The sequence below is a fragment of the Prunus avium genome, chromosome 6 (genome assembly GCF_965620075.1).
Source record: "Prunus avium chromosome 6, drPruAviu1.hap1.1, whole genome shotgun sequence".
NCBI classification, from domain to species: Eukaryota; Viridiplantae; Streptophyta; class Magnoliopsida; order Rosales; family Rosaceae; genus Prunus; species Prunus avium.
Window position 1 is genome coordinate 35,269,049 of NC_142289.1, and position 25,969 is coordinate 35,295,017.

General features: G+C 35.2%; 3 protein-coding genes and 2 non-coding genes across 5 annotated transcripts; 4 read left to right on the forward strand and 1 right to left on the reverse strand.

Annotated features, from left to right (window-relative positions):
• Positions 1-1,714: 1,714 nt before the first annotated feature.
• PMR5 (Pmr5/Cas1p GDSL/SGNH-like acyl-esterase family protein (DUF828)) lies at positions 1,715-5,215 on the forward strand. The gene is made up of 5 exons (XM_021960654.2): positions 1,715-2,161; positions 2,253-2,424; positions 2,987-3,165; positions 3,613-3,771; positions 4,656-5,215. The coding sequence occupies exons 1-5, from the start codon at positions 1,836-1,838 to the stop codon at positions 4,996-4,998; spliced, it is 1,179 nt and encodes a 392-aa protein (XP_021816346.1). The 5' UTR covers positions 1,715-1,835; the 3' UTR covers positions 4,999-5,215.
• Positions 5,216-5,734: 519 nt separating this feature from the next.
• Positions 5,735-5,806, forward strand: TRNAH-GUG (transfer RNA histidin (anticodon GUG)). Its single transcript has one exon. It is a non-coding gene; the product is annotated as a tRNA-His (tRNA).
• Positions 5,807-6,451: 645 nt separating this feature from the next.
• LOC110758710 (asparagine synthetase [glutamine-hydrolyzing]) lies at positions 6,452-10,668 on the reverse strand. The gene is made up of 13 exons (XM_021960625.2): positions 10,316-10,668; positions 9,624-9,762; positions 9,373-9,468; positions 9,021-9,162; positions 8,723-8,913; positions 8,456-8,617; positions 8,286-8,366; positions 7,971-8,192; positions 7,746-7,880; positions 7,554-7,634; positions 7,355-7,441; positions 7,156-7,263; positions 6,452-7,010 (listed from the first exon to the last, which is right to left on the reverse strand). Exons 1-13 carry the CDS (start codon positions 10,393-10,395, stop codon positions 6,768-6,770), a joined length of 1,767 nt encoding a protein of 588 aa, XP_021816317.1. The 5' UTR covers positions 10,396-10,668; the 3' UTR covers positions 6,452-6,767.
• Positions 10,669-20,881: 10,213 nt separating this feature from the next.
• LOC110758739 (transmembrane protein, putative (DUF3317)) lies at positions 20,882-24,006 on the forward strand. The gene is made up of 4 exons (XM_021960656.2): positions 20,882-21,061; positions 22,140-22,235; positions 22,748-22,820; positions 23,781-24,006. Exons 2-4 carry the CDS (start codon positions 22,151-22,153, stop codon positions 23,791-23,793), a joined length of 171 nt encoding a protein of 56 aa, XP_021816348.1. The 5' UTR covers positions 20,882-21,061; positions 22,140-22,150; the 3' UTR covers positions 23,794-24,006.
• Positions 24,007-25,181: 1,175 nt separating this feature from the next.
• Positions 25,182-25,319, forward strand: LOC148294104 (small nucleolar RNA snoR136). Its single transcript, XR_015836936.1, has one exon. It is a non-coding gene; the product is annotated as a small nucleolar RNA snoR136 (small nucleolar RNA).
• The last annotated feature ends 650 nt before the right edge of the window (positions 25,320-25,969 follow it).

A 25,969-nucleotide genomic window follows, 5' to 3' on the forward strand; every position in this document is an offset into this window, starting at 1 on the left:
TCCCTTAATTAATCAAAGAAATAAATCTCCTTGATTAATTAGGAGACTCACTTCAACAACATGCACCCGATGGTGACGTCTTAGTGAATGACCTTCCAACTAAGTTTTTCTTTGTTAGTTTTGTTTCTCTTTGCCTTACTGTTGTCTGGTTGAGTGGAGGTGTTGTTCCCTCCTTCCTGGAGACTTTATGTTGGTTTCTCTTTATTTCAATGAAGCATCTCTTTGACCCCCCAAAAAAAAAACATCTCTCATATTCTTGAAGATCATAACTCATGTGTTCTTTCACCCTTCCCAAACACTCTTCATAAAGTACCAATAACTGCTACATAAATAAATGCAATTTTGTTTTCTCATTATTAATATGGATTTTAGGATGAAAACGATCAGAGTATATAACAACTATTTATGCAATACAAACTAAAACCAATTTTAGGGATTATTTTATTTTCTATGTATCTATCTATTTATCTATCTATATATGCAGAGCATACAAATTTAATAATGTTCTTGACCATTAAGAAATTGAAAAATAATCAAGGGATGCATGGAACCAATTCTTCCTTGTTGAGCTTTGGAAACTAAAACTTGTGCTTTCATTTCAAATAAACCTTACTTCAATACAGAAAAAGATTCCAAAGCCCCTCTTTTCTCTTTGAAAAACTGCGTCTTTCACATTGTGAATTTATGACAGTCAATGCTGCAATGCGTCAACAGAATTATTAAATACTTAAAAGTTTTTTTGTCGTGATTAATAAACCGAATTCATGATAATTTAAAGTGATTAATTTGGAGGGTGATGTTTCATAAGACTTGCCCCTAAATTTTCCATAAAGCAAAGTAAACACAAGAATGATGTTCTATGTATCTGTTGGTAAGTAAAGCAAAGAACATCTGCTTTCCAATTGGAGTTGCCCTCTTTCTTGAAAAGGTGCAGACCTACATTTTTAACTCTGCTTCCTTTTATAATAAAAGAGAGAGAAAGAATCCAACTTTGAGGCGCCTAACATAGCAGCATAGAGAGAGAGGGCCATAGCGAGCAATCAAGTTGAGAATTGAGATGACCTCACCCCACATTGGCTGCCTCCCTCCCTCCCTCTAACATTAAAAGAAAAAAAAGTGCAGACTAATGAGCACTGGACCTCAGCACACAACCTTGCCGGTTGGTCGCAACTTCATGAAAATCTCTTTAATTTGAGAAATTATTGTATGTGATGTGAGTGGTTGTGTATAGAATTCACTTGAATAGTTTGGCTATGAATTGGATTGGAGACCCAATACGCGTGCATTAGGTCTAAACTCTGTAAATTTAAGACTTAATACACGTGTTACAGTTTGGATGAATGCAATCGTGCATTACGCCACATCGCCTCGTGGTTCTAACACACCCAATAATTTTTCTTCTTTTTAACCCTTTCTGTAATTTTCTTAACCACCTTTCGTCCAAAATTTCAAGAGAAATCTACCATCTTTTACAAAAAGATCACACAAACACAGGATTCATGGTGTGTGGACAAAAACACTTGCAGACAATGTGAAGAAAGGTCAGAACAGTTCCGGGGTCCAAATCAATCTCACAAGCCCACCGTCACCAGTCCATTTTCATTTTTTAACTCACGTGAAGAGTAAACCCATCTCAGCAACCCTCACATGTACACAACAAATCCAAAACCCCACCCCTCTTTTTTCATTTTATATATATATGACCCAATCAGGACCAAGATTTCAACTTTTATTTCAACTTACATTAGCTCCATTCCTCTCTCTCTCGCTCTCTCTATCTGTTTCTTCTTTTTCAGCTTTTGCTTTTATTCATCACCCAATAACACCTCTCTACAATGGCTCTTTTCTGTTCCCAATCTATTGGTTCATGTTTAACTATTCTTTGCCTGGTTTTGGTCCAATGCCGCTCAGCTTTGATACTGAGCATGAAGAAGCACCACCACAGCTACCACCACCACAGAACAGCTCCAATGTTCCAAACCAACCAAAGCAATTGTGCTTTGTTTGCAGGCACTTGGGTGCAAGATGACGATTACCCAATGTACCAATCTTCTGAGTGTCCATTAATCATAGACCCTGAGTTCAACTGTCAAATGTACGGCCGCCCAGACACTGGCTACCTCAAGTACAGATGGAGGCCCCTCAATTGTGAGCTCCCAAGGTAAGCAATTACTTCAAAATGTTGTCTTTTGAAATGGGTTTTTGTTTTTTATATGGTGGTGACTTTTGGTGTAGTTTGTTGTTCTTGGTAGGTTCAATGGGCTTGAGTTTTTGGACAAAATGAGAGGGAAAACAGTGATGTTTGTTGGTGACTCGCTTGGGAGGAATCAATGGGAGTCTTTGGTTTGCTTGATTTATTCTGCAGCTCCTCAAACCCAGACACAAATGGTCAAGGGAGATCCACTCTCAACATTTAGCTTCTTGGTACGTCTCTGATTTGTTCCCCCCAAAACTTACTTAACTAGGAATTTCTTTGCTTCATTCTGGGTTTTTGTATTTTGGTTTCTTGAAGCAATTGGATTCAATGCCAATGCCCAAATACACACATCAATATGGTTCTGTTCTAAATTTTCAGTAAGCAAAACAGAACAAGAACCACCATAGTTGTGAAAATTAATGGTTATTATTTCTGTGAGAACATATATGGTGTGAGGGTTTAGAATTGTTCATACTAATTCCTTTTGTGTGTGGGTTTTGAATATTATCAAACACTGTTCTGGTCATAGAAACTAAAAAAATTAGAAAACCCAGTTCATAAATGAAGAAGCTTTTCTGTTTTTTGCCCACTTTTTAACAATGCTTTGAAATTCGAATAGTGAAAAAGAATCAAATAGGGAAACTGTTTTGAGGGACCCTTTGGACCGATTGGTGCTTACAGCAGGACACCACCATCATGTTCTTTGTCCACAAAAAGTCATGAGCTAGGAAATGAGAGCATCATATCAATCCAAACACGGCCTTATTGGGTTTTGCTACTATACTGCAGGACTACGGCGTGACAATACAATTCTATCGAGCTCCATATCTGGTCGACATAGATATGATGCAAGGAAAGAGAGTTCTAAGGCTTGAGGACATTTCCGAGAACAGCAAGGCGTGGCGGAACGCCGATGTGCTGTCGTTTAACACCGGTCACTGGTGGAGCCACAATGGAGGTCTCCAGGGGTGAGCAAATCTCGTATTTTGTTTATCTTACGGTACTTTGTGCAATTCTAACTTTAGGGTCAAATTGATTGTTTGCATACTAGTAAAATCATCCGTTACTACTTTTGTCACAAAAATATAGGGCATGTTTGACAGTGCCTTTAGAAGTATTTTTGGTAATGTCGGTTGGAAATAGTGAAAAATGCTTTCTAGATTATAGAAGCACTTTTGGAGGAGTAAAAGTGCTTTTGAACTTCAATTAAAGAATTAAGTGCTTCTAGCATATTAATCTAGCGCTAAAGATGCATCTCTAAGACCAAAAAGTAACCAAAAGTTGTGTGACGTCTCCTTGTTATCTAAAATTGATTTTGAAATTGACGAAAGTACTTGCAAATGTATAATGACATGATGATAATGATAATTGGATTGAAATCTTTTTTTTTCTTCTTGGACTTTGGAAACGAGTAGGTGGGATTACATGGAATCAGGAGGAAAATATTACCAAGATATGGATCGTTTGGCTGCTTTGGAGAAAGGGATGAGAACATGGGCTAATTGGGTCGACTCAAACATCGACACCACAAGGACCCGAGTTTTCTTCCTTTCCATATCTCCCACACACTACAAGTGGGTATCTCTTTCTCTCTATCTCTCTCTCTCTCCAATAATTGATTTGTGAATTTCGATTTCCATGCTTAATAGCTATGCGTGTGCTGGTTGCTGCCAGCACCAAGCACCAAAAATTTGCTCCATTTTTAGATGTCTTTTTTGGTTTGCGAGTTGGCAAAGTTGACTCGATCCCTACCCTGAATTTAGGTTTGGTCCAAAGCCAATTACAATCAATGGTAAAACCTTTTCAAAGGAACTACCTTTTTAAAGATAAAATCATAAAACAAGTAAGCCCATTTGCTTAAAAAATAATGTATAAATGTTGGGACCAGTAAACAGTGCAGTGTTCGGAGGATTAGGTCAGAGGTTGCACTGGGTTTGTCGGTGGCACTAAACAGGAAACAGTAAACACATGCAATCTTTGAAGAAGACAAACTGCTCATGTACCTGTCACCAGAGAAAGTGGACCACTTTTCTCAAATCTGGGCCTCCCCTAACTGACTGAACAAGCTATAGCCCATGGCCATTTTACATCATTAGTGCTACAGTTCACATTAGCCCAGGTTACGCTTGTCAAAGGGTAGAGATCAATTGGTGTTGGATACCAATTTACAGTACTTACATTTTAATCGATATTTAGTATCGATAACCTTAGTGCATCGGGTACCAATTTACAGTACCTAATTTTTAGTCGATACCTAATACATTATCGATAAACGTATTATATCAGGAATTGTAAATGGGTTCTTAAGGTATATTAGATACTGTAGATTGATACCCGGTGTCAACCTATCACTTTGCATAGTTAAATCTCATTAGGCTAAATGATATTAGAGTACCAATTTATACCTAGATCCTGAATTTTTGTACATGGTAAGTTATACAACATGCTAAATTGACAGCCCAAATGAATGGAATGGGGGAGCAACTCCTACAACCACCAAGAACTGCTATGGGGAAACAGCACCAATGACAATGAGTGGAGTAACATATCCAGGGACAACATATCCAGACCAAATGAGAGTGGTGGACAATGTGATCAGGGGCATGAGCAACCCTGCATCTTTGCTAGACATCACAATGCTTTCAGAGCTTAGAAAAGATGGGCACCCTTCAATCTACAGTGGGGATTTAAGCCCTCAGCAGAGAGCCAATCCTGACCACTCAGCAGATTGTAGCCACTGGTGCCTTCCTGGACTGCCAGACACTTGGAACCAGCTCTTTTACACAGCTTTGCTCTATTAACAAGTTTATATAGGTTTATTTTTATCTTGTGATACGTTTTATGAGAGGATGCAAAATTGCAGCTCTTAACCTTAGCTAGTAATCTGTAAAGTAATGCTAAATATATACTGTTAGTGTTAGTGAGGACAAATAAGGTTCTTGTTTCCTCATTAGTTTTCCAGTTGTGGAAGACTAATTAATTTTTTAGATAATGAAGACTCTTTAATTGTTCTACACATTTTATGTAAACTCTAACAAGTTATAGGCTTATCTTTGTTTAAAGAAAAAAAAAATTAGAAACAAGTTATTGGCTTATAGCTAGCTTTCATCTTGTGATACATTCATGTAATCTGTAAATGCAAATGCGTTGTTAGTTTTTGTCAGGAAAAAAAAATAAGATTCTTATTTATTTCCTCATTATTTAATCATGTAATCAAAGAAAAATTACATTCATAATTCAACCACACAACAGAGCAACTAGTCACACTAGTCCATACAATATGGAGAGGTACATCAACAATGTCAAGAAAACAATATTAATAATTTTATTTTTGCTAGTGAACCCTCAATTATCATTGCAAATTGCAATTATTTCAGCTATAAATGAGTTTTCGACCATTTAAAATTGGTCTAAATTAACAAAAGCCATCCAATCACAAGATGCTTCAAGGAAACACTTAATTTAATTTTGGTGTACTGCAACAACAAAAGGTCATTAGCGTACTTAAATAGATTTCAAGCATTTAGTAACAACAAAGTGGCTGTAGTTTAGTGGTAAGAATTCCACGTTGTGGCCGTGGAGACCTGGGCTCGAATCCCAGCAGCCACACTTTGTATTCCTTTTTGCCACATGTCTTGTTAATTTATGTACGGGGCTGTCAAATTCTAAGGCCTACAGTTTAGGAAGCCGAGAACCACGTCCTTGGGCCAATTGGATCAATCTTCCAAATCAAGCAGCCCCACTTTGCGCTCTTTTTGCGACATATTTTGTTAGGGCTGATTGGGAGTACTTTTGGAATAACCAAAAGCGTTTATAATTGTGTTTGGCAAAATAATTCAAAAGCTTTAATGGATTATAAAAGTGGTGTTGGAGAAGCATATTCTAGGCACTTCTAAATGCTTTTCAAGAAATACTTAGATTTTTAACAAAAATTTGAACGTTCTTCTAATAAAAGCGATTATATGCACAAGTGTTTTCTACATAAGCAGTCTCGGGCGAACTCTTAACTTTTGGATGGGGCTTAATTGGGCTATGGTAGTGTCTCTGCAATTGCCAAATTGAGCCATGGGGAATCTTTGAAAAGCTATGATCCTTAATACTTGTGTTTATCCAAACAAATTCTTGGCCAGAAATTCACCAGTTTTCCGGATCAACCTCTCCAAGTCCCTGGCCAAAAATAAACCCTCTTCAAGCTCCTAGAAAAATTATTATAGATGACAAATTAATTGGATGGAACAAGAAAGACACCATATATATTAGGCTCATAGTCTCATTTATTCAAAGTGAAAAAGGATCATTGAAGACAGAAAAAGAAAATTACAGAGAGATTCTAAACTTAAAAACATCTCCAATATATAGATAGCACACTTCAAAATGTTGTATTAGAAAAGTACAACAGTTTGATGATAAACACAATATCTTCAAAACCACCAGGTGGTGTTCCTTCAACTTTGCATAGTGCCCTATTACTTTTTATACATTAAGGCATCGCAAAGTCTCTTAATTCTGTAATTACTACCCTTAGTCTTGCAGAAGTTATTAGATATCCTCCTGCAGCGGATTGTTATTCTTAGCTGAGAATCGCGACCCCGGGAGTGCTCACTTTCATCTGAGGTACATTGTCGATGATCTCCGGAGGCACAATGCTGCTAGTCACAGGTGCAGCTTGCTTGTCATAAGCTTGTTGATGCACTTCAAATATAGCCCTACCAGATGGGTCAAGATTTTTGGACCATTCAGCATCCCATGCCACAGCTGTGGCTGTGCTGCAGGCCACACTTGGTCCTCCAGGTACTGTGTTCCGGGCTGAGTTCTGCAATACCAGATAATAAGTACAGCAAGTTAGGTCTCTATGAACGAGAGTTTGTTTTGTTGTTAGAGTTAAAGGCAAAAAAGCATATACGAAAAAAAATTCGTGATGTACTGCTTATGAATCATGAAATTTTGTAGCAGACTACCTGTGGGAAGAACCTCTCGAAAATCATTCGGTAGTAGTAGGCTTCTTTCGTAGTGGGAGTGTTGTGCGGGAAGATGCGTGCAGCATTCAGCATCATCTTATCAGTCACCTGATAGTGTTAAGTTGAGCTTCAATCATCAGCCTTTATGAAAATGAAAAATACCAACAAAAATTGTTAAAAAGGTTGGATAGATGTGTACATGGAGAGCAGCATGGGATTTCAGGCCATCAATCCAACTATAGCCGACACCATCACTGAACTGTTCTTTCTGCCTGTACAGAATGTGCTGCAAGGCATTAAACAGGATTTGTTAGCTTTAGAATCGACATGATACGGATGTTAGGGGCAGTAACGTATCAGCAATACTTATTACCAAAGAAAGACACAAGAGCATATACCTTTGGCAGATAAGGATGCTCCTCATCATCGAAGGCCTTCCGGAGGACCCATTTCTCAATTCTTCCTTGGTCCTTTTTGATCTATAATCAATTAAAAATATAGCGAAAAGCCAAGTGATCAGTATTGAACTCTAAAATTGAACTTCTGCTGTAAATCAAAAGCAATCCCAATATCTTAGTCTCATTTCTTACCAGTTTAAACTCAGGATCAATAGCCATTGCAACGTTGATGAAGTCTTTGTCCAGGAAAGGGACACGAGCTTCTAATCCCCAAGCAGATGTTGATTTGTTTGCCCTGAGGCAATCATACTGGTGCAGTGCCTTAATCTACATCAAACAAAAGAACAACTCCTTATTATGCCTTTCCTTCCAACCCCTATATCTATCTTCAATGTAAATAAGCAACTAATCCATTACCTTTCTGCAAGTTTCGCGGTGAAACTCTTCCTTGTTGGGTGCCTTGTGGAAGTACAAGTATCCACCAAAAATCTCATCGGATCCCTCACCAGAAATCACCATCTTAACCCCCAAAGACTTAATCTTACGGGACATAAGAAACATAGGGGTGCTAGCTCGAATAGTCGTAACATCATAAGTTTCAATGTGGTAAATAACATCCTCTATTGCATCAATCCCGTCCTGTTACATGCCAAATGCAAATGGTTTACTATTTCGGCTACTAAAAAAGATAGCAGCAAACTCTTTAGCTTAAACAGGTTTTTGTATCGATACCTGAACAGTAAAATGGAACTCATGGTGAACGGTTCCCAAATAGTCTGCAACTTCTTTTGCAGCCTTCAAATCAGGCGAACCCTGCTCAGCATATGAGGACACCAGGTTAGGAATCTATAAGCTCCGATGAGCCATATGTTAAATCTTTGTCGAAAGATTTAAAAACTCACCACTAGTCCAACACAGAACGAATGGAGCTGTGCTCCCCATTGCTTGGCCGCCTTCGTGCCTGCCAAGTGGCGAGCCGTGATAGAGGCGACCAAAGATGAATCTAGGCCTCCAGAGAGAAGAACTCCGAAAGGCACATCAGTCATTAGCCTTTTGATCACAGCCTGCAGGTATCACACTCAACACATAAGCTACAGCTACAAATAAACTCTGATATGTAAGTGAAATAAGAGTAATCCATCTGAGTTTGAAAATGAAGAAATTTTTACAGTTTCAAAGGCACTTCTGATAGCAAGCGGATCATATGGAGCAGATGGAATGGCCTCTGAGTACCAAGTAGGATTGTACCATCTCTTGAGCGCACCTTCTTTGCTCGAGTACAGATGACCGGGTGGGAAGCTCTCGAAGTGTTCACAATCATCATTCAATCCTTTCAGTTCTGATGCTATCCAAACTGAGCCTGAATTTAAACCAAATATGCTAACTTAGCATCACATACATATTCAAGTAAGTAAAAAACTAAAGCACTAATTGCAGACAAAACAAGGGTTGCTAGAGAAATGTTACCATCAAGACTCCACCCGATGTAGAGGGAAGTGATCCCGATCGCATCACGAGCAACGATGAAGCTGTTGTCGCGGGTATCCAGTAGCACAAAAGAAAACATTCCATCCAGCATATCCACAAAATTCTCCCCATACTCTTCATACTACTCACAAGAGATTAAAGACAGACACACAGACAGTTAAGTGCAGGCAAAGTCCATGATCCATCAAATAACATATTCAACATCTCATACTTTGATTGATCAAATTGACTTATAACTCATCCAAAATATGTAATCATCATGCTTAATTCTTATAGATACAAAATTTTCTTCTTCTTTTTTTGTTTTCAACCAAGTTGGTAAGTGACATACCAGATGAGCAATGACATCACAATCACTGCCAGTTCTGAACTTGTGATTCGGCAGACGCTTCCTCAACTCCTCATGGTTGTAAATCTCTCCATTCACCTGATGATGTTTAGCAGAACCCTTTCATCAGCAATTGAATTTTTCATTTTCCCACAAAATTAAAATTTCTAGTTTACAAAACCAAAAAATAAAAAATAAAAAAATTCAGAATTCTGTGAATAATAATAATTGTTAGGCCCCGTCACATGGCTTACCGTGACAACAATTGACTTGTCTTCATTGTACAGAGGTTGATCCCCAGAAGCAGGGTCAATGATGGCCAGCCTCTGATGAGCCAAGAAACAATCTCCATGCTGGTAAAGACCACTCCAATCAGGACCACGATGCTTCAATCTGAAAAAAAACACCCCAAAAAAAAAACTATGTTATTTCAATGTTCAGCTCTGTTATTGTTTTGCTTTCCAAAAATGGCCTCTAATCATGGTACCACTACCACACAAAACGGGCCCCAACACCCCATTCATGAAAGTAACATCATTTATGGAACCACAACGTCACAAGGGTAATCATTAATCGTTTGATTTGAACAAACACTAGTTTCTTTGCAAACCAAACCACGGTTACCATAATTCATTCATGATCAAAAACTCAAATTCTTACGATATTTCTTATAAAAATGTTCAACAACAAGTAAGGAACTTGTAGCTCAAGGCATTAAAAACAGTTAAACTTCCACCGAGGCCTTAAGTTCAAGTCCCATTTTCCAATATCGCTTGTATAAAAAAAATATATATATATATATATATATGTGCAACAACAACAAAAATAAAATTTCTAGATGTATGCATGTGCTTCTCAACTGAAACCAACTAATAATTATGAATTATAATACTAAAAAAAAACTTATATAAAATATTGAATTAAATTACGAAATTAGGAAATTTGCCTGCGAGAAAGCTCAAGGACTCGGACCCTCTTCGCCTGAGAGTCATCGGAGCAACCAAGAACAGCAAGAATTCCACACATTATATATGTTGAATTCGGAAAAAACCCAGATACCAAGAAATATGACCAAAACCAAAGAAGAAGGAAAAGTAAATGAGTTCGGTAATTATTTTTTTTGGAAACCGAGGGAACCAAGAAATTAGGAGGAGAATGAATGAAGAGAGAAGAGAAAGGCTTTGGTGTTTCTGGTGGCGTTGCAGTGGAAGTAGGAGGCAGCAACACGTACGTTTTTTTTTTTTTTCAGTGCTAGACAAAACACGTTGACACAAACGTTGTTTGAAGGAGTAAGTACCTCCGCGTCCCCGGCCACATATTTATAGGAAGCTCTCAGTCCGTGGGGCCCACCCTGCACCTAAGCGGCGACGTTTCTATTCATTTCACGCTTATATAATCTATTAATTTTTCTTTTTTCCTTCTATTTTATCTAGTGTTTACCGTCCTCCATTGGCTCATCCTAGAACTCCCGGACCCACCGGCGCTGTCGGCTCCTTGAGTGCCACGTGGTGCCATGTGGTTCCCTGTTGGTTGTCCCTTCTTATTTATTTTTTGTTTTTCTCTTTTTAATCTCCAATTTTCGCGCTGAGGTTTATCCACTTCCCTTTTCTTCCGAGTCTTTTGTGGGTGCACCGCACACAGTCAGCTTTAACCCTCTGACGATTTTTGCCACAAGTCCACATCAATGTACTGCGTTTTTCAACCGTCCACGTGTCTATTAGTAGGATGTCTGGCCTCTCTACCCTAACTGACGTGGCTTTGATTGGTTACATTTTGGCATACTGTTCTTTTATTTTGTTTTTTAAGGGACGATAATATACAAAACTTACACACACTATATGTATGATAAGACTCAAACCTAAGGGAGCAATTGCCCCAAATCACTACACTAATGAGTCCTTTATTATTTTTTAAAATTTTTATTTATTTTATAAATTGGTGAGTTTTGGTGGAAATATATAATTGCTCTGACTTATGAGGACCCACCTCAAAAGAGAGGGAAAAAATAGGGTAGAAAAAGAAAATCCGATGGCATATCCTTTTGGCCATGCCATGTCAAGTACATCATGGTTCATGACCAAAGAAAATAGATAGTACGCTTGCGAATAGAGCAGACTTTGTTGGGAGAGGTCCCCGCTTTGCGCCCGACAGTACCTCGAGGGTTAGTCCCCGCAATCGCGCGGGGATACCTTGGTTTTCACCAAAAAAAAGAAAATAGACAGTATGTTGCAACTATTTGTTAAAAATTCCATTATAAAGTTAACTTCATTATAAAAAAAAAAAATTATTTAGTTATCATATCAATTTATCCATTTATAAAAAAATTCTAGGCCAAAAGGGTTGGTCGCATGTACTTTGTTTTTTTGTTATTTTCCATCATATAGATTTTTTTAAAAGACCTTTTTGGTATATCAATATCTTTTTTCGATTAGGTTTATCAATCGTTTGGCCTATTTGCAAAAAAAAAAAAAAAAAAAAAAAACAACAACAACAACAACAAAGATTGCATTTGTCCCTCTCATTATTTTTGTAATAAATTGATATTCGGTGATATTTTTTCTAGTCATAGCTTGTGTCGTACAATCACGAGCAGATCTATTGATAGGCCTGACGTGGCTTTGATTCCCCTCCATCATCTAAACCCCATAAAACTCTACTCCTACAACTGTAAACAATTGTCTATATAGTACAAATGAGAGTGACCAATCGATGTGTCATTAGTTTGAAAATTGACTGACCAAAAAGTTGAGCTTAACCTAATTAAGCTAAGCAGGAAAATTTCTATCTTTCTTTTATTTTATTTTATAAATAAACATGTGTACCATGTGATGAGGAGAGTAGAGTGACAAGAGAAGAAAAGGAAGTTATTTTTGGATAGACTTATATCGGTGGCAAAATTGTATGCATGTGTTACTTCTCTTTAATTCCACGATAAACAAATATATCACGAGCAAGTGTGGTTCCTAGCAATTCATCATGGACACCATGGCTATTTTTTTGTTCTTCTTTCTTTTCTCAATCAACAACATGGGCACCATGATCGGGATTCGAAACTGAGGCCCACTTGTAAAAGTTTGGTAAATAGCCGATTTTGTACCTAATACAAACCAATAATTCGGAGCTAATTAACTACTAATGACAAAAAATTTCAGGGGGATCTAGAGATAATTGGGCTAATCAACAAAAACACACCAATCTATATACTAATTGACACTAATTGTTATGATAGTCTTTCTAGTTTTTTCGATTTAAGTAGGTTATTTTATTTGTATTTTATGTTTATAATCCTAGTTTTCTTTCTTTCTTTCTCATTTTAATGTATTTACAGGAATCAAATGGAGAAAACCTCTAGTGTGGATCTTTGTGTGTGTTCGGAGCAGAAGAAGTTTTGGATTAGGAGTACTAGATGTAGGTTTTGTTAAGGCTATGTATTTACTACTATTTGGAGAGGATTGTACTATTCAATTACGTACTATCTTGTATTACTTGAATATTTATATTTAATGATATAAAAAATTATGTGGCAAATACTCAATTGGATTTCCAACTTAGCAACAACCAATATATTCTTTAATGGTGTTTAACCTAACCAACTACTAGTTGCTAAGCCTAGTAGCTAAAATTAGTCGATAATTGGTGTTAAAAGAATAAGAAACTAATCCATGCCACCTAACACAATGGTAGCTATAATTAAATTCAAGCCTTGGCAAGCCAAAAATTAATTGCTTAAGCCACCTCAACACCTAAGAGACCAACTTGGTTTTGGTTACTGTTTAGTTGCTAAGGCATTTATTCACCAATTTTGGTTAGTTAGGGGGCTAAATACTTAGAAAAAAATTGGTGACTATAGCTCAATATTGGAGTAATGTGATTTGATTCCCCCACTATTTTTTTAAGTGCTACAAATATAATAAATAAATGCAATAGAAAGAAATATCTAGATTGATTGTGGGGTGATTGGACCAACACTGAAATGCAACATGATAAATCTCTAAGAATTTAGATATATATAATATGAGCCAACGAGGGTTGGTTAAGTTGGTAAGGATCGTTTTCTTCGCTAGCAAAGCCTAAGTTCGAGTCATACTACCGACAATTCCTATTGATGAGTAATGAATGGGCTAAGACCCCCTAAACTTTTGTTCATTAAAAAACAAAAAAAAAAGACATAATATGATAGTTAGTGGAACATGGGTATTAAAAAAAATAAAAATAAAAAAGTCATTGGGAAGGGATAATGGAGACAAGGATATGGGATATATTGTATTTCCACTTCATTACTTTTAATAAATCACATCGAATCAGTTAATACATACTTTTTGAGAAGCGAACGGAGATACTTATGGTAGCACAATATACTTTGCATATACAGAATAATTTGTCATGATCAGAGGTGCCCCATGCATCTGCCTTTTGGAAGATTTATTTGATTGGGATTAAGTTTTACATCCCTATTATATTTATATGCTTAGTTAAATAAAATTTTCCAACGTACCATTGAGGTTTTCTATTAAAAAAAAAAGTTTCATATATCGTGTTTTTCACTCAATTTTATTTTTCCAATCTGGACAAATGCATCATACCCAAAGAAAAATAAACATAACATATCAAGGTCGATCTGTAGTTTTCCTTTTTATTTTATTTTTTATAATCTATATATAAAGCAAAATGCAGAGAATGGTAAAATATTCAAAATATTAAAAAATACCCTTGGTTAATGCAAATATTAAGAATTGAAATTATTAATTAAATAGAATAATGTGGTAAATTCACATTTTTTTCATATTTAAAACTGTTAAAATTAAAAGAAAAATCATATAATAAATCCTATTTTTATGGAACACAACTACTTATTATATTTTTTAATTCTAAATTAAATTAATTTTTTTATATAAAAAGCGTCTTACAGGTCCGGAAGCGCGTGCGAAGTGGGTATTATATATTATAGAAAAGAAAATTCTTTGGTTTCTTTGGACCATCTGAAAAAATCTAGGTTTTTTTTGTGGAAAAGGAAAAATAACGGAAGATTAGGTATGCGATCGAGTCGACATGTCATGCTTGCATGGATATATAAGACAGATAACCTATTGCACATTTTTAATGTCCCTTTCTTTGGAAAGTTCAATTTTCCAATTTCTTGGAGGGGTTTTTTTTTCTTTCTTTTTTTTCTTTTTTTAAAAATTTATGTGGGTATACAATTTCTTAGAGGGTTCATTGATCCGCATATAAGGGTACATGCATCCCTTGAAATTCATTTATTCTTCAAAATAATATATATATATATATATATATATATATATATATATATAATATCAGTGTTGTACCTGTACGTACCTACTTGGGTTCTTATAAGAGGGTTTATTGATCCACATTTATGGCTACATACATCCTTATGCCAAATATCTCCAATAGTAAATAGCAAATTAAATTCTTTAAATTAAAGTTTATTGACTTATATGTCAATTTGAAAAGGTTTATTTGCTACTTGAATAATTTTTGCTCCAATAGACTCTTCAATTTAATTAATGCAATATCATGAAAAATAATGCAAATATGTGAAAAAAAAAGTCTATGTATTTATTATCTGAAAAAAAAAAAAGCATCTTTTTAAGATTTTAAAGATAGGTTTTGTTTTTCTAAATTAAAATTAAATGTTTTGAAGAGTCAAAATCAACTTACCAGTTTTGAAGAAAGAGAAAGAGATTGCAGCTTTGATGACTGAGTTTTACAAGGCTATTGGAGAGATTTTTTTTATGATGTGGCTCACCTATTTTAGCATCGCAAAGTGGTGATGCACTAGTATATAAATTAATGATAATAATATTTTAGCTAATAACTTTAGCGAGCCCATCAATTAAAAAATTCATGGTTACGCGATTGGTTATATTCTCTTGATTGTATTGTAAGAATTTATATAATGAAAATTTTCATTTTGATAAATAAAAATAAAAATCGTTATCTTTGGTAAAAACATCATTGTACTTTATGAGGAAAAAAAAAATGTTAATATGCCAAAATTTCGACTTCAAAAGGGCACTAGAGCTTTCTCTCCGGCTTTTGGATAATGGATAAGCCATGCTTTTCTATGCTGGCTCATTTTTACACCAGACAAATTCTGGTGTGCCTCTTTCACCATCACCTTCAATTAATGGTGGCCTTTAAAAGGGTACTAAAGAGAGAGTGATACATTTTTCTGCGTGCACAAACGGCTTCGGTTTTTTTATTTTTCTAAATCATCTCTCACTGACTTTGGGTAACATGGGTAGGTCCTTGATGCTTAAACTTATAAAACAAAATATTATAATAAATTTTCTTTTTAATTCTACGTTTTTGGGGTTGAAAATTACTTTAATTATTCCATACCTTTCATCTATTCATCGACCAATAATTCACAAAAGGTTGGGATAAGATTGACAAGTGGTGGTTGCAGATGGGGATAAATAAATAATTCATAATGCTTTTTTTGGTGAATTAAAAATTATATTTCTGAACCATGATCTGTTTCCACATTTTAAAAATATTTGTGAACAATTTGTTGCTAAAAAATTAGTTGCATGAGCTTCGTTGATATCGTATTGGTGATGTTGTTGTTTGCTGTTATTATTATTGGTGTTAATAATATTCATTAACATCATCATCATCAGTCGTCATTAGCATAAACTTACACTTATATATATTTATTAGGCGTAAACCAATCAAGTTTGATGATCGCGATGACACCACAACTAGCACACCAAATGTAAGAGTGGTTATAGAATATTGCGGTAGGTGTATTCATTTTATTATTATTCTTTCACTTTTGAGTGGGTTTTGCTGTTTTACCATTTTTTCTATATTTCTCCCTCACATAATTCTGTTGTCATATTTTGCAGTTAATCTCTTTTTCTATATAAACCTGTTTTTTATATAAGTTTTCAAAGAGATCTTGGTATGCTTGGGTCTTGATATGGGGTAGCGGACAGTGATGCCAATTATATACTGGCATTACACAGCATATGGATTTAATATCTAGCTCACGTGAATCCCATAATGACAAGATGTAAAGATCATTCATCGGTAGACATATATGTATGTGCATAACTAAACAGATATAAAAGAGAAAAAAGGCCAAAAAGGAATCAGATAATTGCAGGCATAGATGATCACAATCATCTGCTGGATAGAGTAATAGGCCTTATCCTGTTCTCAGCTGTAGACAAAAAGGAAAAGGACATATGGCGCACCTGTTAATTCGAAGAACCGAACTGATAATACTGTCGATGTTTATCCTATTGCTTTCTTCTTCTGTTTGAAGAAATTATTGTTTCTATCTTGTACGCAACATGATATGTCGATTTACTTAGTAAATACATTGTTAGTATGTAAAATAGAGCATGAAGATAGAGTAAGCTGTTAATTATAATTTATTTATTCATGGGCAACAACCAGTGGGGTTTGTAGGGTTGGTACTTTCAACTTTGTTTGTGGGAGACATGCCAGGATGGGAAAAATGGGGCATGTGATTATCAGGAAGTGCAAAGAAAATCAAAAGAGAAATTTGTATGATTTTCATTTTATTAAGCAATGGACAATGACGGGTTGTCTTAGTTGCAGCTAAGCTTTAACCATGGTCCACTCCGATGTGACCAGCTTGGTTGGCTTGTCGGGTTATCTTTGTTCTTTTTCTTTCATCAATGAGGTTGAAGTTACAATTTGAAACCTCTTGTAATCGTTAGGAACAAAAGTATCATCCAATGAATGACTAGTCGGTAAACTTGATTGACTTGCCTTTCCATTTCAAATTGCCAATTGATGTTATTGAAGAGGTGCTAGAGTGACGCGTGTAAAGGCAAATAGAGTAAATTGTAGATTTGGGGTCCGAGCTTAGAATTGGATTCATGACCCATCGATTCAAAGAGATCGGCGTCACGGATAAAATACATTGCTTTGCTATGATGTACGGACTTTTTCAGGCATTCGAGATCGTTTACTAGCCCGAAATTCAGTTTTAAAGTTTTTAAAGTTTTTAGAAACTTTGTTATTTTCCTATTTTAATTCCTTTGTTATTCCTATTCTATGAGTATTTAAGCATACTTTACCTGTGGCTAGGGTTATGTTTTGTTATTCCAGTTTATTAAATAAACCTTTAGGTTTCCTCATATCTTCCTGGTGGATTCCAGAGTCACATGTTTTATACTAAGATTTAACCAATCAATTGTCACGCTGCATCAAGTGGTATTTGAGCGGGTCATCATTCAGAGCAAGGATTTGCCTTCTCAATAACGATCGGCGATGGGAGGTACGCAAACCTCATCGACGATGGTCGTGGGGAAAATATCAAATATTGAAGGGGAACGTGCTAGTGGATTTGCTCGAAACCAACCTCATCAATCCTATGTTGCAGATGTTCCATGCTTTTTGGGAAATGACTGCATTGAATGGTTTCTCGAATGGGTTGCAGATGTAGAGGAAATATTTGCTACAATAGCAATTTCAGAAGAGCATATGGTGAAAATTGTTGTGTCTCATTTAAGAGGCGATGTCACTTCTTGATGGGGTCAAATGCTAAAATCTATGAAGAAACAAGGTAAAAATCCTATCGCTTCTTTGCGTAGGATGAAAAGACTTCTTGTGAAAAAATTATTTCCTTTTGAATATGATATATATTTGTCAAGGAATAATTACAAAATTGATCAACCCAAAAGTATAGCTAGCGAAGAAAAGATGGAGGAAGACGTCAAATAAGAAGAAATTATTGTAATGGAGGTTGAATTAATTGATGATATAGTAACCCACAAGACGGAGGGAAAATTTGAAGGTAGGAATAAATCTGAATTTGAGGAGGAAACACATTTATTCAAGGAGTTTGATTATCAACTGGCATATTCTAATATTGTTTATGGAATTAATTATATGATTATTCCATCCAAGTATGAGCAAGTTTGGACTCAAAGAATTGAAGAGTTTATTCACATATCAAATTCTATGTCTACCCAAGTTCAATTCAAGGAGAACTCGAGGTCGAGTTCTTTACAAGTGAAGGGGTTTGATGTAGGACAAACCATGGGTTTGGTCCTACGAAGGAAATTTGAAAAAGGGGGAAATTTCAAAATCAGAAAATTGGGCTTCAAATATGGAAAATCATGTTTGAGCATCAATTATGGCACTAGGAAAAAGAAGGAAGGCGTATAGTTGAGATTTTTGAATTGCTTGATTTCTTGAGAAGATCTATAATATATTTATATTTGTAGAATAAGTTATCAATCAAGATATTATTTTCATGATATGATTTAAATTATTTTCTTATTAGTTAAGTTTTAGGAATATTCTGAAACCTAGAGTTTTCTACGATTTTAAGCCAACTCATAACATTGTATTAATCAAATTTAGATATTTTCTCTATTTTCTGGTGAATTCCAGTTGCTGACGAATTTCAATTTATCTTTTCGGGTTTAGACGTTTGTCGATCTGTAAACCCATGCTTTCGTGTTGCATCACCAATTGCCAAAATCTTTGCTCAAAATAATGTTAGAAATTTTTAAATGTGCGTTTGCTAAAGCTTGATTAGATAGTATTAATTTGCATATGTTCTTTGGTCGTCTAATTAGCTATATAGTCTTCATGATTGACTTTTTCATCCATTAAAAACTCTTCATGCCAAGTAATATTCTTAATACATATAACTACGGGATTATTATTAACTTAATAACCGGTTAGCATTTAAACGTTCATGTATTAATTTAATATAATATATATTTTTTATATAGTCAAGTCAGAAATGTACAATAATATGACTTAGTTGATGATATGCGATGATCCGTGTACAAGATATGTGGCGTGAGGAACCCGTTTATATAGTTGACAATTTGGCAATACTAATATCACTGTTATGTTATGGGGGACCCATTGATGAATTATTATAAAACTTTACAAGTGAAAACGATTGATAATGTAACCAACCACCGGTTGCTGGATTGTAGTGCATCAATTATTTATTAGGTTTTGTTTGATAGGTAATCTCGAATCAAATCGTAATGCTAATTCATTATTTAGCTTGCTACTATTGACTATTGACTATTGACCACTCTAATTATATTTCATCTACAACAATTTGCCATGGCGTGGGGCAACACGATTGAGTGATTGTTTAAGTAATGATTCAGCAGTGTGACACGTCATGTTTCAACCTAACCTAAGTATACTATTGTCATATGGTATTATTAATCAACTCACGTCAAATAACACATATATTTATTCTAAATTGCATAACACATATATTAGAAGTGTACATAGAGCAACATGTAAATTGGGGAGTCGAGGCCATCACAAGTCTTACATGTAACATGTGGCTTTGTTACAGTCTCTAAATTTGAAGTGTAAAAACTTTTAAACACAAGTCAGTAATGTATATCAAATTGAAATTTTCCATCTCATATGATTGAGAGAGAGAGAGAGATGAAAAAAGTAAGATTTAAAATCATTTGTTCGTAACATATCTGTCATATTTTTTAAGCTTTGAAACTATCGTTAAGAGATTCTTTAATTATATTATGAATCGAATCCCAAGAGATAATGAAGCCAAATTGAACGATTCAACAGTTTAATGAAAATCTTATCCTTTGTTTTAAGTGTGAATTATTAATGCTAAGTGAAAAAGGGCTTCTCCCTTGTTTGTGTTTGGCTTCTACTTTACAAGGATGCTAAAAACGACTTAATTAATTAAATAACAAATAAGTAGATTAAGAATTTATTAATTTACTAATAAGGATTAGCGTCGGGCACGATTGAGTTTGGCGTTTAGCTTGGATGAAAAAGCACAGCGGACAGTGGGCTAATGTGGAAACAGTGACTTGTTAGACATTAAACAAAGGAAAGAAAATTAATATAAGATAAGATCAGCAAAGCATGACCAAATTAGCATCTTTTTTAAGCATACTATTACTAGCTTCTGCAACCGGAAAAAGTGACCACAATCATGATAATCTAAATTATTATTATTGTTGTTGTTGTTGATGGATAAATTATGTTCCTTAATTTTTTTTTTTAAAACTAAAAACCTCTGCTATTGTTATCATTCACATTTGGGCTTTTTTTATTTTTCACAAATTGAACAAAGGCCAACTCGCGAAATGTTTCTGTCATGTGTCAGTGTTGAGCGATGAAAATATTGTATGTGTCTAAAAAATTTATCATCAAATTTGGACACATGCAATTTTTTCATTGGATTGTTCTCTCACTCAATACTATGACATGGCAGAAATGCGCGGGCATAGATTTTTGTCCAATATATAAGACCAAGTGGGTGGATAAGATATTGTACTATTACTATTGGCCCAAGTCCAAGCCACACAAGTAATGGGCCTAAGAATTTGAAAGGTAAACATAGACCACAACAGCCCAGGCCTAATGAAAGTCCAATCCAATCCAATCCATAGAGATAGCCCAGTCCAAACCCTAATTATGACTGTGCGACTATTTTCTGGTGGATGTGGGCGTGGGCAAAAACCCAAAACGTGTGAGATGGGTTTGCGAATCAAGTAGAGAAGAGGAGAAGTGGGATAGTCAAACTCAAAAAACCTGGTTTGGGCAATTGCCATCTCAAAACCTGTGTGTCTCCCCCTCCCTCCGTCGCTTGGCAGTGGTACGGTTCATCGGCTCCAATCCAATCCAACCAGCTGCTGCGCTGAACTCAGCCTTTACTTCTTTGCCACTGGTAAGTTATTAATTAGCCTCTCTTTCTGTTTGGTTGCTGGGAAAGATTCGGGAAAAAGGGCAGCAGAGAATTTGGAGAATTTGAAAAATTTGTAAATTAACCGATCTGTTTAGTTTGCTCACTTGCTTGTTAATACGAATAAAGTGTTGTTTTTATGCCCACAAAAATGTCGAAAAAGAAAACTGAAACTTACACTGAAGCTACCCAAATAAATCTTGTGATCCTTATAAATCTTAGAGTGCGTTTGGTATTCTTTCACCGGAAAACTGTTTGATTTTCTTTTCAATTCTGAGCTCATCGTCGTCTCCATTTTCATTCTCTTCTGTGTTCTTTAAAACCCAATTACCATGGTGTGGCGGTCAATGATTCGCGCTCACATGGGACCACTGTTGACTGGCTGTTTGTCTCTTTAGAAACAGATTACAGTTCTAATCTCGTGAATATAAGCTGGGGGAGGATGATCTTTCTGTATTTGGTTTAATGGCAAGTGGGAAAAGCGGGGCTTTTTTTTTCAATGCTGGTTGTGGGTACAACTGTTTGTGGAAATGCCGCAATAGAGTGCTTGGAGTTCGATTGGGCCTGGATTTCCGTTGGTCTTCCTTGTAAATATTAGTCATGATCCGTATTTGGTATTGAATTGCTGAATAGCTGTATGATGTTTGAGTGTTCTTATTTTTTTTCTTTTAAACCAAATAAGTTGTGAGAACGGTTTTCAGATTATCATTTTTTGGTGTAAATTCGGAATACAACCCAAATTTTTGGAATGGATCGTAACTTTTGAATCACAAACCAAACAAGCCCTTAATTCTCTTAGATTGTCCGGTTGGTTTGTTCAATATTCAATTGAGTTAGATTTTTCGGTCAAAAGATAGATGCATATGTAAATCTCTGTAAGATCTCAGCGAAGCTCAGTGCTACAATCAGCTCTTGCTACTGGATTTTTTATTGCTGGATTCTATATTTTGTTTTTTGTTCTTGTGTTTATATACTTTTTTGCTTCATTTATATATGGTTTTGTTAAGTTATATTTGTTTGGATACATCTTAACCTGGCACCAACTTATGCTTACTGTTTGTAGATTCTCGAGCCATGAATTGGGTTCAACGAAAGATTTATCTTTACAATGTCACTTTTGGGCTCTATATGTTGGATTGGTGGGAGCGTTATCTCTTCAGTATCCTATGTTATGCCTTTTTTTTCTTCAATATGCTTGATATGTGTCCTTTTTAAGTTTAGAGCGTAAGCTTATATCCATGATCATGTAGAAATGGATTTTATAATTTCAATTTTCAAGTGGTTGCATGACACTCACCATTTGTTCAATTAGAAAAAAGAAGCATTTTGCTTGATCTTATTATAAATCTTTCTTGCTGTTATGATTTGAAAAGGTGCCTCTTATTTTGCAATACCATATGCTAAAACCTGAAGTTTTCTTGATCTTTTTTATTGGTTCCTACCATATTGCCATATATAAGTTTCATTAAAATTTGTATTTTTGGTTATCATGTTTCTGGTGCAGTCTTATGACTTAATGAATAGCAGGGGAAATGCATGTTGAGGAAATGTTATATTTAGGATATGAGATTTTACCTACATCTCTCACCATTCTCGATCAAATTTAATATTAAGTTCTCTCCCTTCCTCTATGCTGTTACATTGCACTTGTGAATTCCTAAATCTTGACAGATACTTTGGTCGTTGTGTTGATGTGGTTCATTTTTTACAATGGCTCACGATATGTAACAGAGTTTTGCAAGAGGTAACATTCTAACCTTTTTCTCTTGTTGGATATCATAAGTTGTAGATAATGGTAGGCTAAGGCCAGTTGGTAATGTGTTTGGATGTAATGGTAGGCTAAGGCCAGTAGATAATGTGGAATTCGGCTGCCAAATAAATCAGTTTACAACTCTTGGTTTAGCCTCCGTTCCTTTGGGAAAATAGATGAGTTGTAGCATTAATGTTCTTAAGACTAGTTCAGATGTTGACTACCTATTTCGGCATAACTGGACTGCCTTCTTCAGTGCACCCACTGTACCCTCTTTCATAATGAGTGGTTTGTTGCATGCTTGAATAGGTTGCTATAGCTGCGTTTCATAATGTGAGGTTTCATGTTACAAAAATGAAAGCACTATAAACACAACATACAAACATTTTGAAGGGTTTACATAACCTGTCATCAAATAATTTGGATGCATCCTTGTGGTCTTCACTTACTGTTCTTGAATTGGGGCAATTTAAACTAGACAAACAGTGAGGTTTTCTCTAGCCTTTTTCAGACCTCTTCCTGTTTGTGTTTTTTGGGGCATTTAGAAACATACACAGAACTTTGGAAGGTGAAATTGCTTATGGAACTCCAAAAAGACTTGCCAATTTTGCAGAGGCTCCTTTTGAGTTATTTATTAGAGATACCCAAGTACTTGTCCGGAGTGTCAACTATATCCTAGATTATACTCAAAACCTTTGGGATGGATTTTGGACTTTTTTTTATCAGTCGAAGATTTTGGACGTAAAAATGAAAAAAAACAAACAAAAAATATAACAAATCTTTTGGTGTGATATGTCTTCGTATTGGTGTGTTCTTCGCACTGAAGCAATGCAAAATTTACTTTTATGCAATTTAATGTTCTTTCAGCCAGTCTACCAAGTGTTTATGGATTGTCAACAGTTGGACTTCAAGATTAAAATGTAGTTTTAACTTTTCCTTCAAATATAATTTCAGGCATCTATGGTGACGCGTAGAGCTAGCACCGACTCGGAAGGTTCAAATGTAATGATTGAATGATGATTTGAATGCAGCTGCAGCATGTATTAAACTCAGTATTTATATTTGACTTGTGAAAATTGTTCATTTTTCGACAGCAATTGTGTATGCACTGCCCTTTTTGTACACCATCTTCTCATGTTATAGACTTATGTTTCTCATAATATAGCAGATAGTTTTTACTCCCTGCGACTCATGATGGCATTATTCAAACACTGTATTTACCTTTACATGTTGTGATACTGCTGCAAACTCTTACAGAAAGCTTTGGCTTTTTTCCCCCCTCGTTGGTCCATATTGTTCTGGCCGATAGCTTTTCTTAATCTGTGTTTAGCAAAAAAATAAAGAAGAAAAAATGAAAACAAAAGGTATGTTGTAGAGAAACTTATGGGATGCCATTTGGTTTTGGGATTTTAATGGATTTCTCTACCACTCTCACATTTATAAAAAATAATAAAAATAAAAAATGAAAAATTTGATGTGCATGTATTATTCGGTAAAAATTTTAAAAGACGGTGAAAATTTCAGTTATCATAAAATATTTTAATATTGATTATTTACAAATTTTCATATAATTATTTAATAATATGTGAAAAATACATATAATAAATGTGAAATATATATATATATATATGTATTTATGTGTATGTATAGTATGAAAAATACGTAAATGTATAATAACTCATGCACACGTTTCTAATATTTACCCACTTGATTTAGAACCTTGAGTGCATGAGTAAATATTTTTAACCACTTGAGCTATATATCCCTTGTGTTTGATTTTAAAAATGTATATTTTACTGGATCTTTTTAGAAGTGTATTAAAAGAGGAAAGTATTTTTGGAAAAAAAAAACATCCGTGTAATACAAACCTTGGGCTTGGGCTGCCTTGGTATGAGCAAGAGGCCATTTTCGTAAACCAACACAAGGTTTAGAAAGGAAACTAGGGTTAGGTGTGGTAATAGAGAGAAAAGACTCTGGACCGTAGATCCACAAATGATATAATAACAACCGTCCGGATTTCCCCTCTCGTCCTCTATATATTTGGGCATGAAAGCGCCGCTGAGAGCCATTGCTCTCAACCCTTGCTTCCCCTCCTCCGTCCTCAAAGTTGGTCTCTGGTTTTTGATTGAAGTTGAAAGTCGTAAAAAGCTTTCTTCAAGTTTTAGGGAAGGCTTCTCTATCTGGTCATTGCGGATCAATTCAATTCCCAAATGACTCGTTCCCTTGAAGCAAAATCGATCGTGTTGCTTTTTTTCTTTAATCTCTCCCTCAAATTTTTGCTACTTTAGGGAGATGGAGAAAGAGCAACTATATTTCTTGAATCATGAATTTCAGTTTATTATTTTATTTTTTTTGAAGGCTTTATAAATCGTATTCAACATGCACTTAATTTGATTTTGTGTGTGTTTTTTGAAGAGAAGCCGAGAAAGATGTTCTCCTCGCTATCTAATGCTGCATTTCTGTGTGGTATTTGGACGTCGGAGAACTAAATTTCTTCCATTTTTATCATACAATTTATTTCCTTTTTTTAATTATTTGTTATTTAACAAAAACTGGACTTGGAATGCTCGATGAACTTGTATAAGCTCTGGAACCGTTAAGACCATCAAAACCCAGAATCCAAGAAGCAAACCCAATGGATATATTTGCCTGGTTTTTGGGTCCAATTTATGCTTGGTCTTTGAAATTAAATTTTCTCAATTTTTCAATATTTTTGAAATAAATATATTAAAATGTAAATAAAGAACAGAAAACGGCCACGAAGTTGTTGGTAATTTTGGGTTTGGTTTTTTAGCACATGCTTCGGTTTTGGGCCGGAAATGTGCGCACCTTGGGGCTGACAAGATTTAAGAGACAAAAATAATGAACATTATTTATGGAATAAAATTGAGAGCTAAAACCCTAGTTATGAAATGCCCAAATTATAATATGGATTTAGAAAGAGTAACCACATTTCCATTCCATCCTTATATCATCTAACTAAGTTATGCCACGGATTCTTCTAATACACTCCTGTGAATCACTAAATTAATACATGACTTATGTATCCCAAAAGCCAAAAACTACGCGTTGAAATTTTTTCCCTTTCATACCCGACACCTACTATTCACATTCATCACTCTTCGGATATTTTGATCGTATGC

What these genes read in the sequence shown, in the direction of transcription:
- PMR5 (XM_021960654.2), top strand. Translation starts at nt 1,836, where the DNA reads ATGGCTCTTTTCTGTTCCCAATCTATTGGTTCATGTTTAACTATTCTT. An exon ending in CTCAATTGTGAGCTCCCAAG is followed by an intron (nt 2,162 to 2,252) that starts GTAAGCAATTAC and finishes TGTTCTTGGTAG; the next exon opens with GTTCAATGGGCTTGAGTTTT. An exon ending in ATATCTCCCACACACTACAA is followed by an intron (nt 3,772 to 4,655) that starts GTGGGTATCTCT and finishes CTAAATTGACAG; the next exon opens with CCCAAATGAATGGAATGGGG.
- LOC110758710 (XM_021960625.2), bottom strand. Translation starts at nt 10,395, where the DNA reads ATGTGTGGAATTCTTGCTGTTCTTGGTTGCTCCGATGACTCTCAGGCG. An exon ending in AGTTCCATTTTACTGTTCAG is followed by an intron (nt 8,193 to 8,285) that starts GTATCGATACAA and finishes GGCATGTAACAG; the next exon opens with GACGGGATTGATGCAATAGA. An exon ending in AATCCCATGCTGCTCTCCAT is followed by an intron (nt 7,264 to 7,354) that starts GTACACATCTAT and finishes TAACACTATCAG; the next exon opens with GTGACTGATAAGATGATGCT.
- LOC110758739 (XM_021960656.2), top strand. Translation starts at nt 22,151, where the DNA reads ATGAATTGGGTTCAACGAAAGATTTATCTTTACAATGTCACTTTTGGG. An exon ending in GTGGGAGCGTTATCTCTTCA is followed by an intron (nt 22,236 to 22,747) that starts GTATCCTATGTT and finishes AAATCTTGACAG; the next exon opens with ATACTTTGGTCGTTGTGTTG.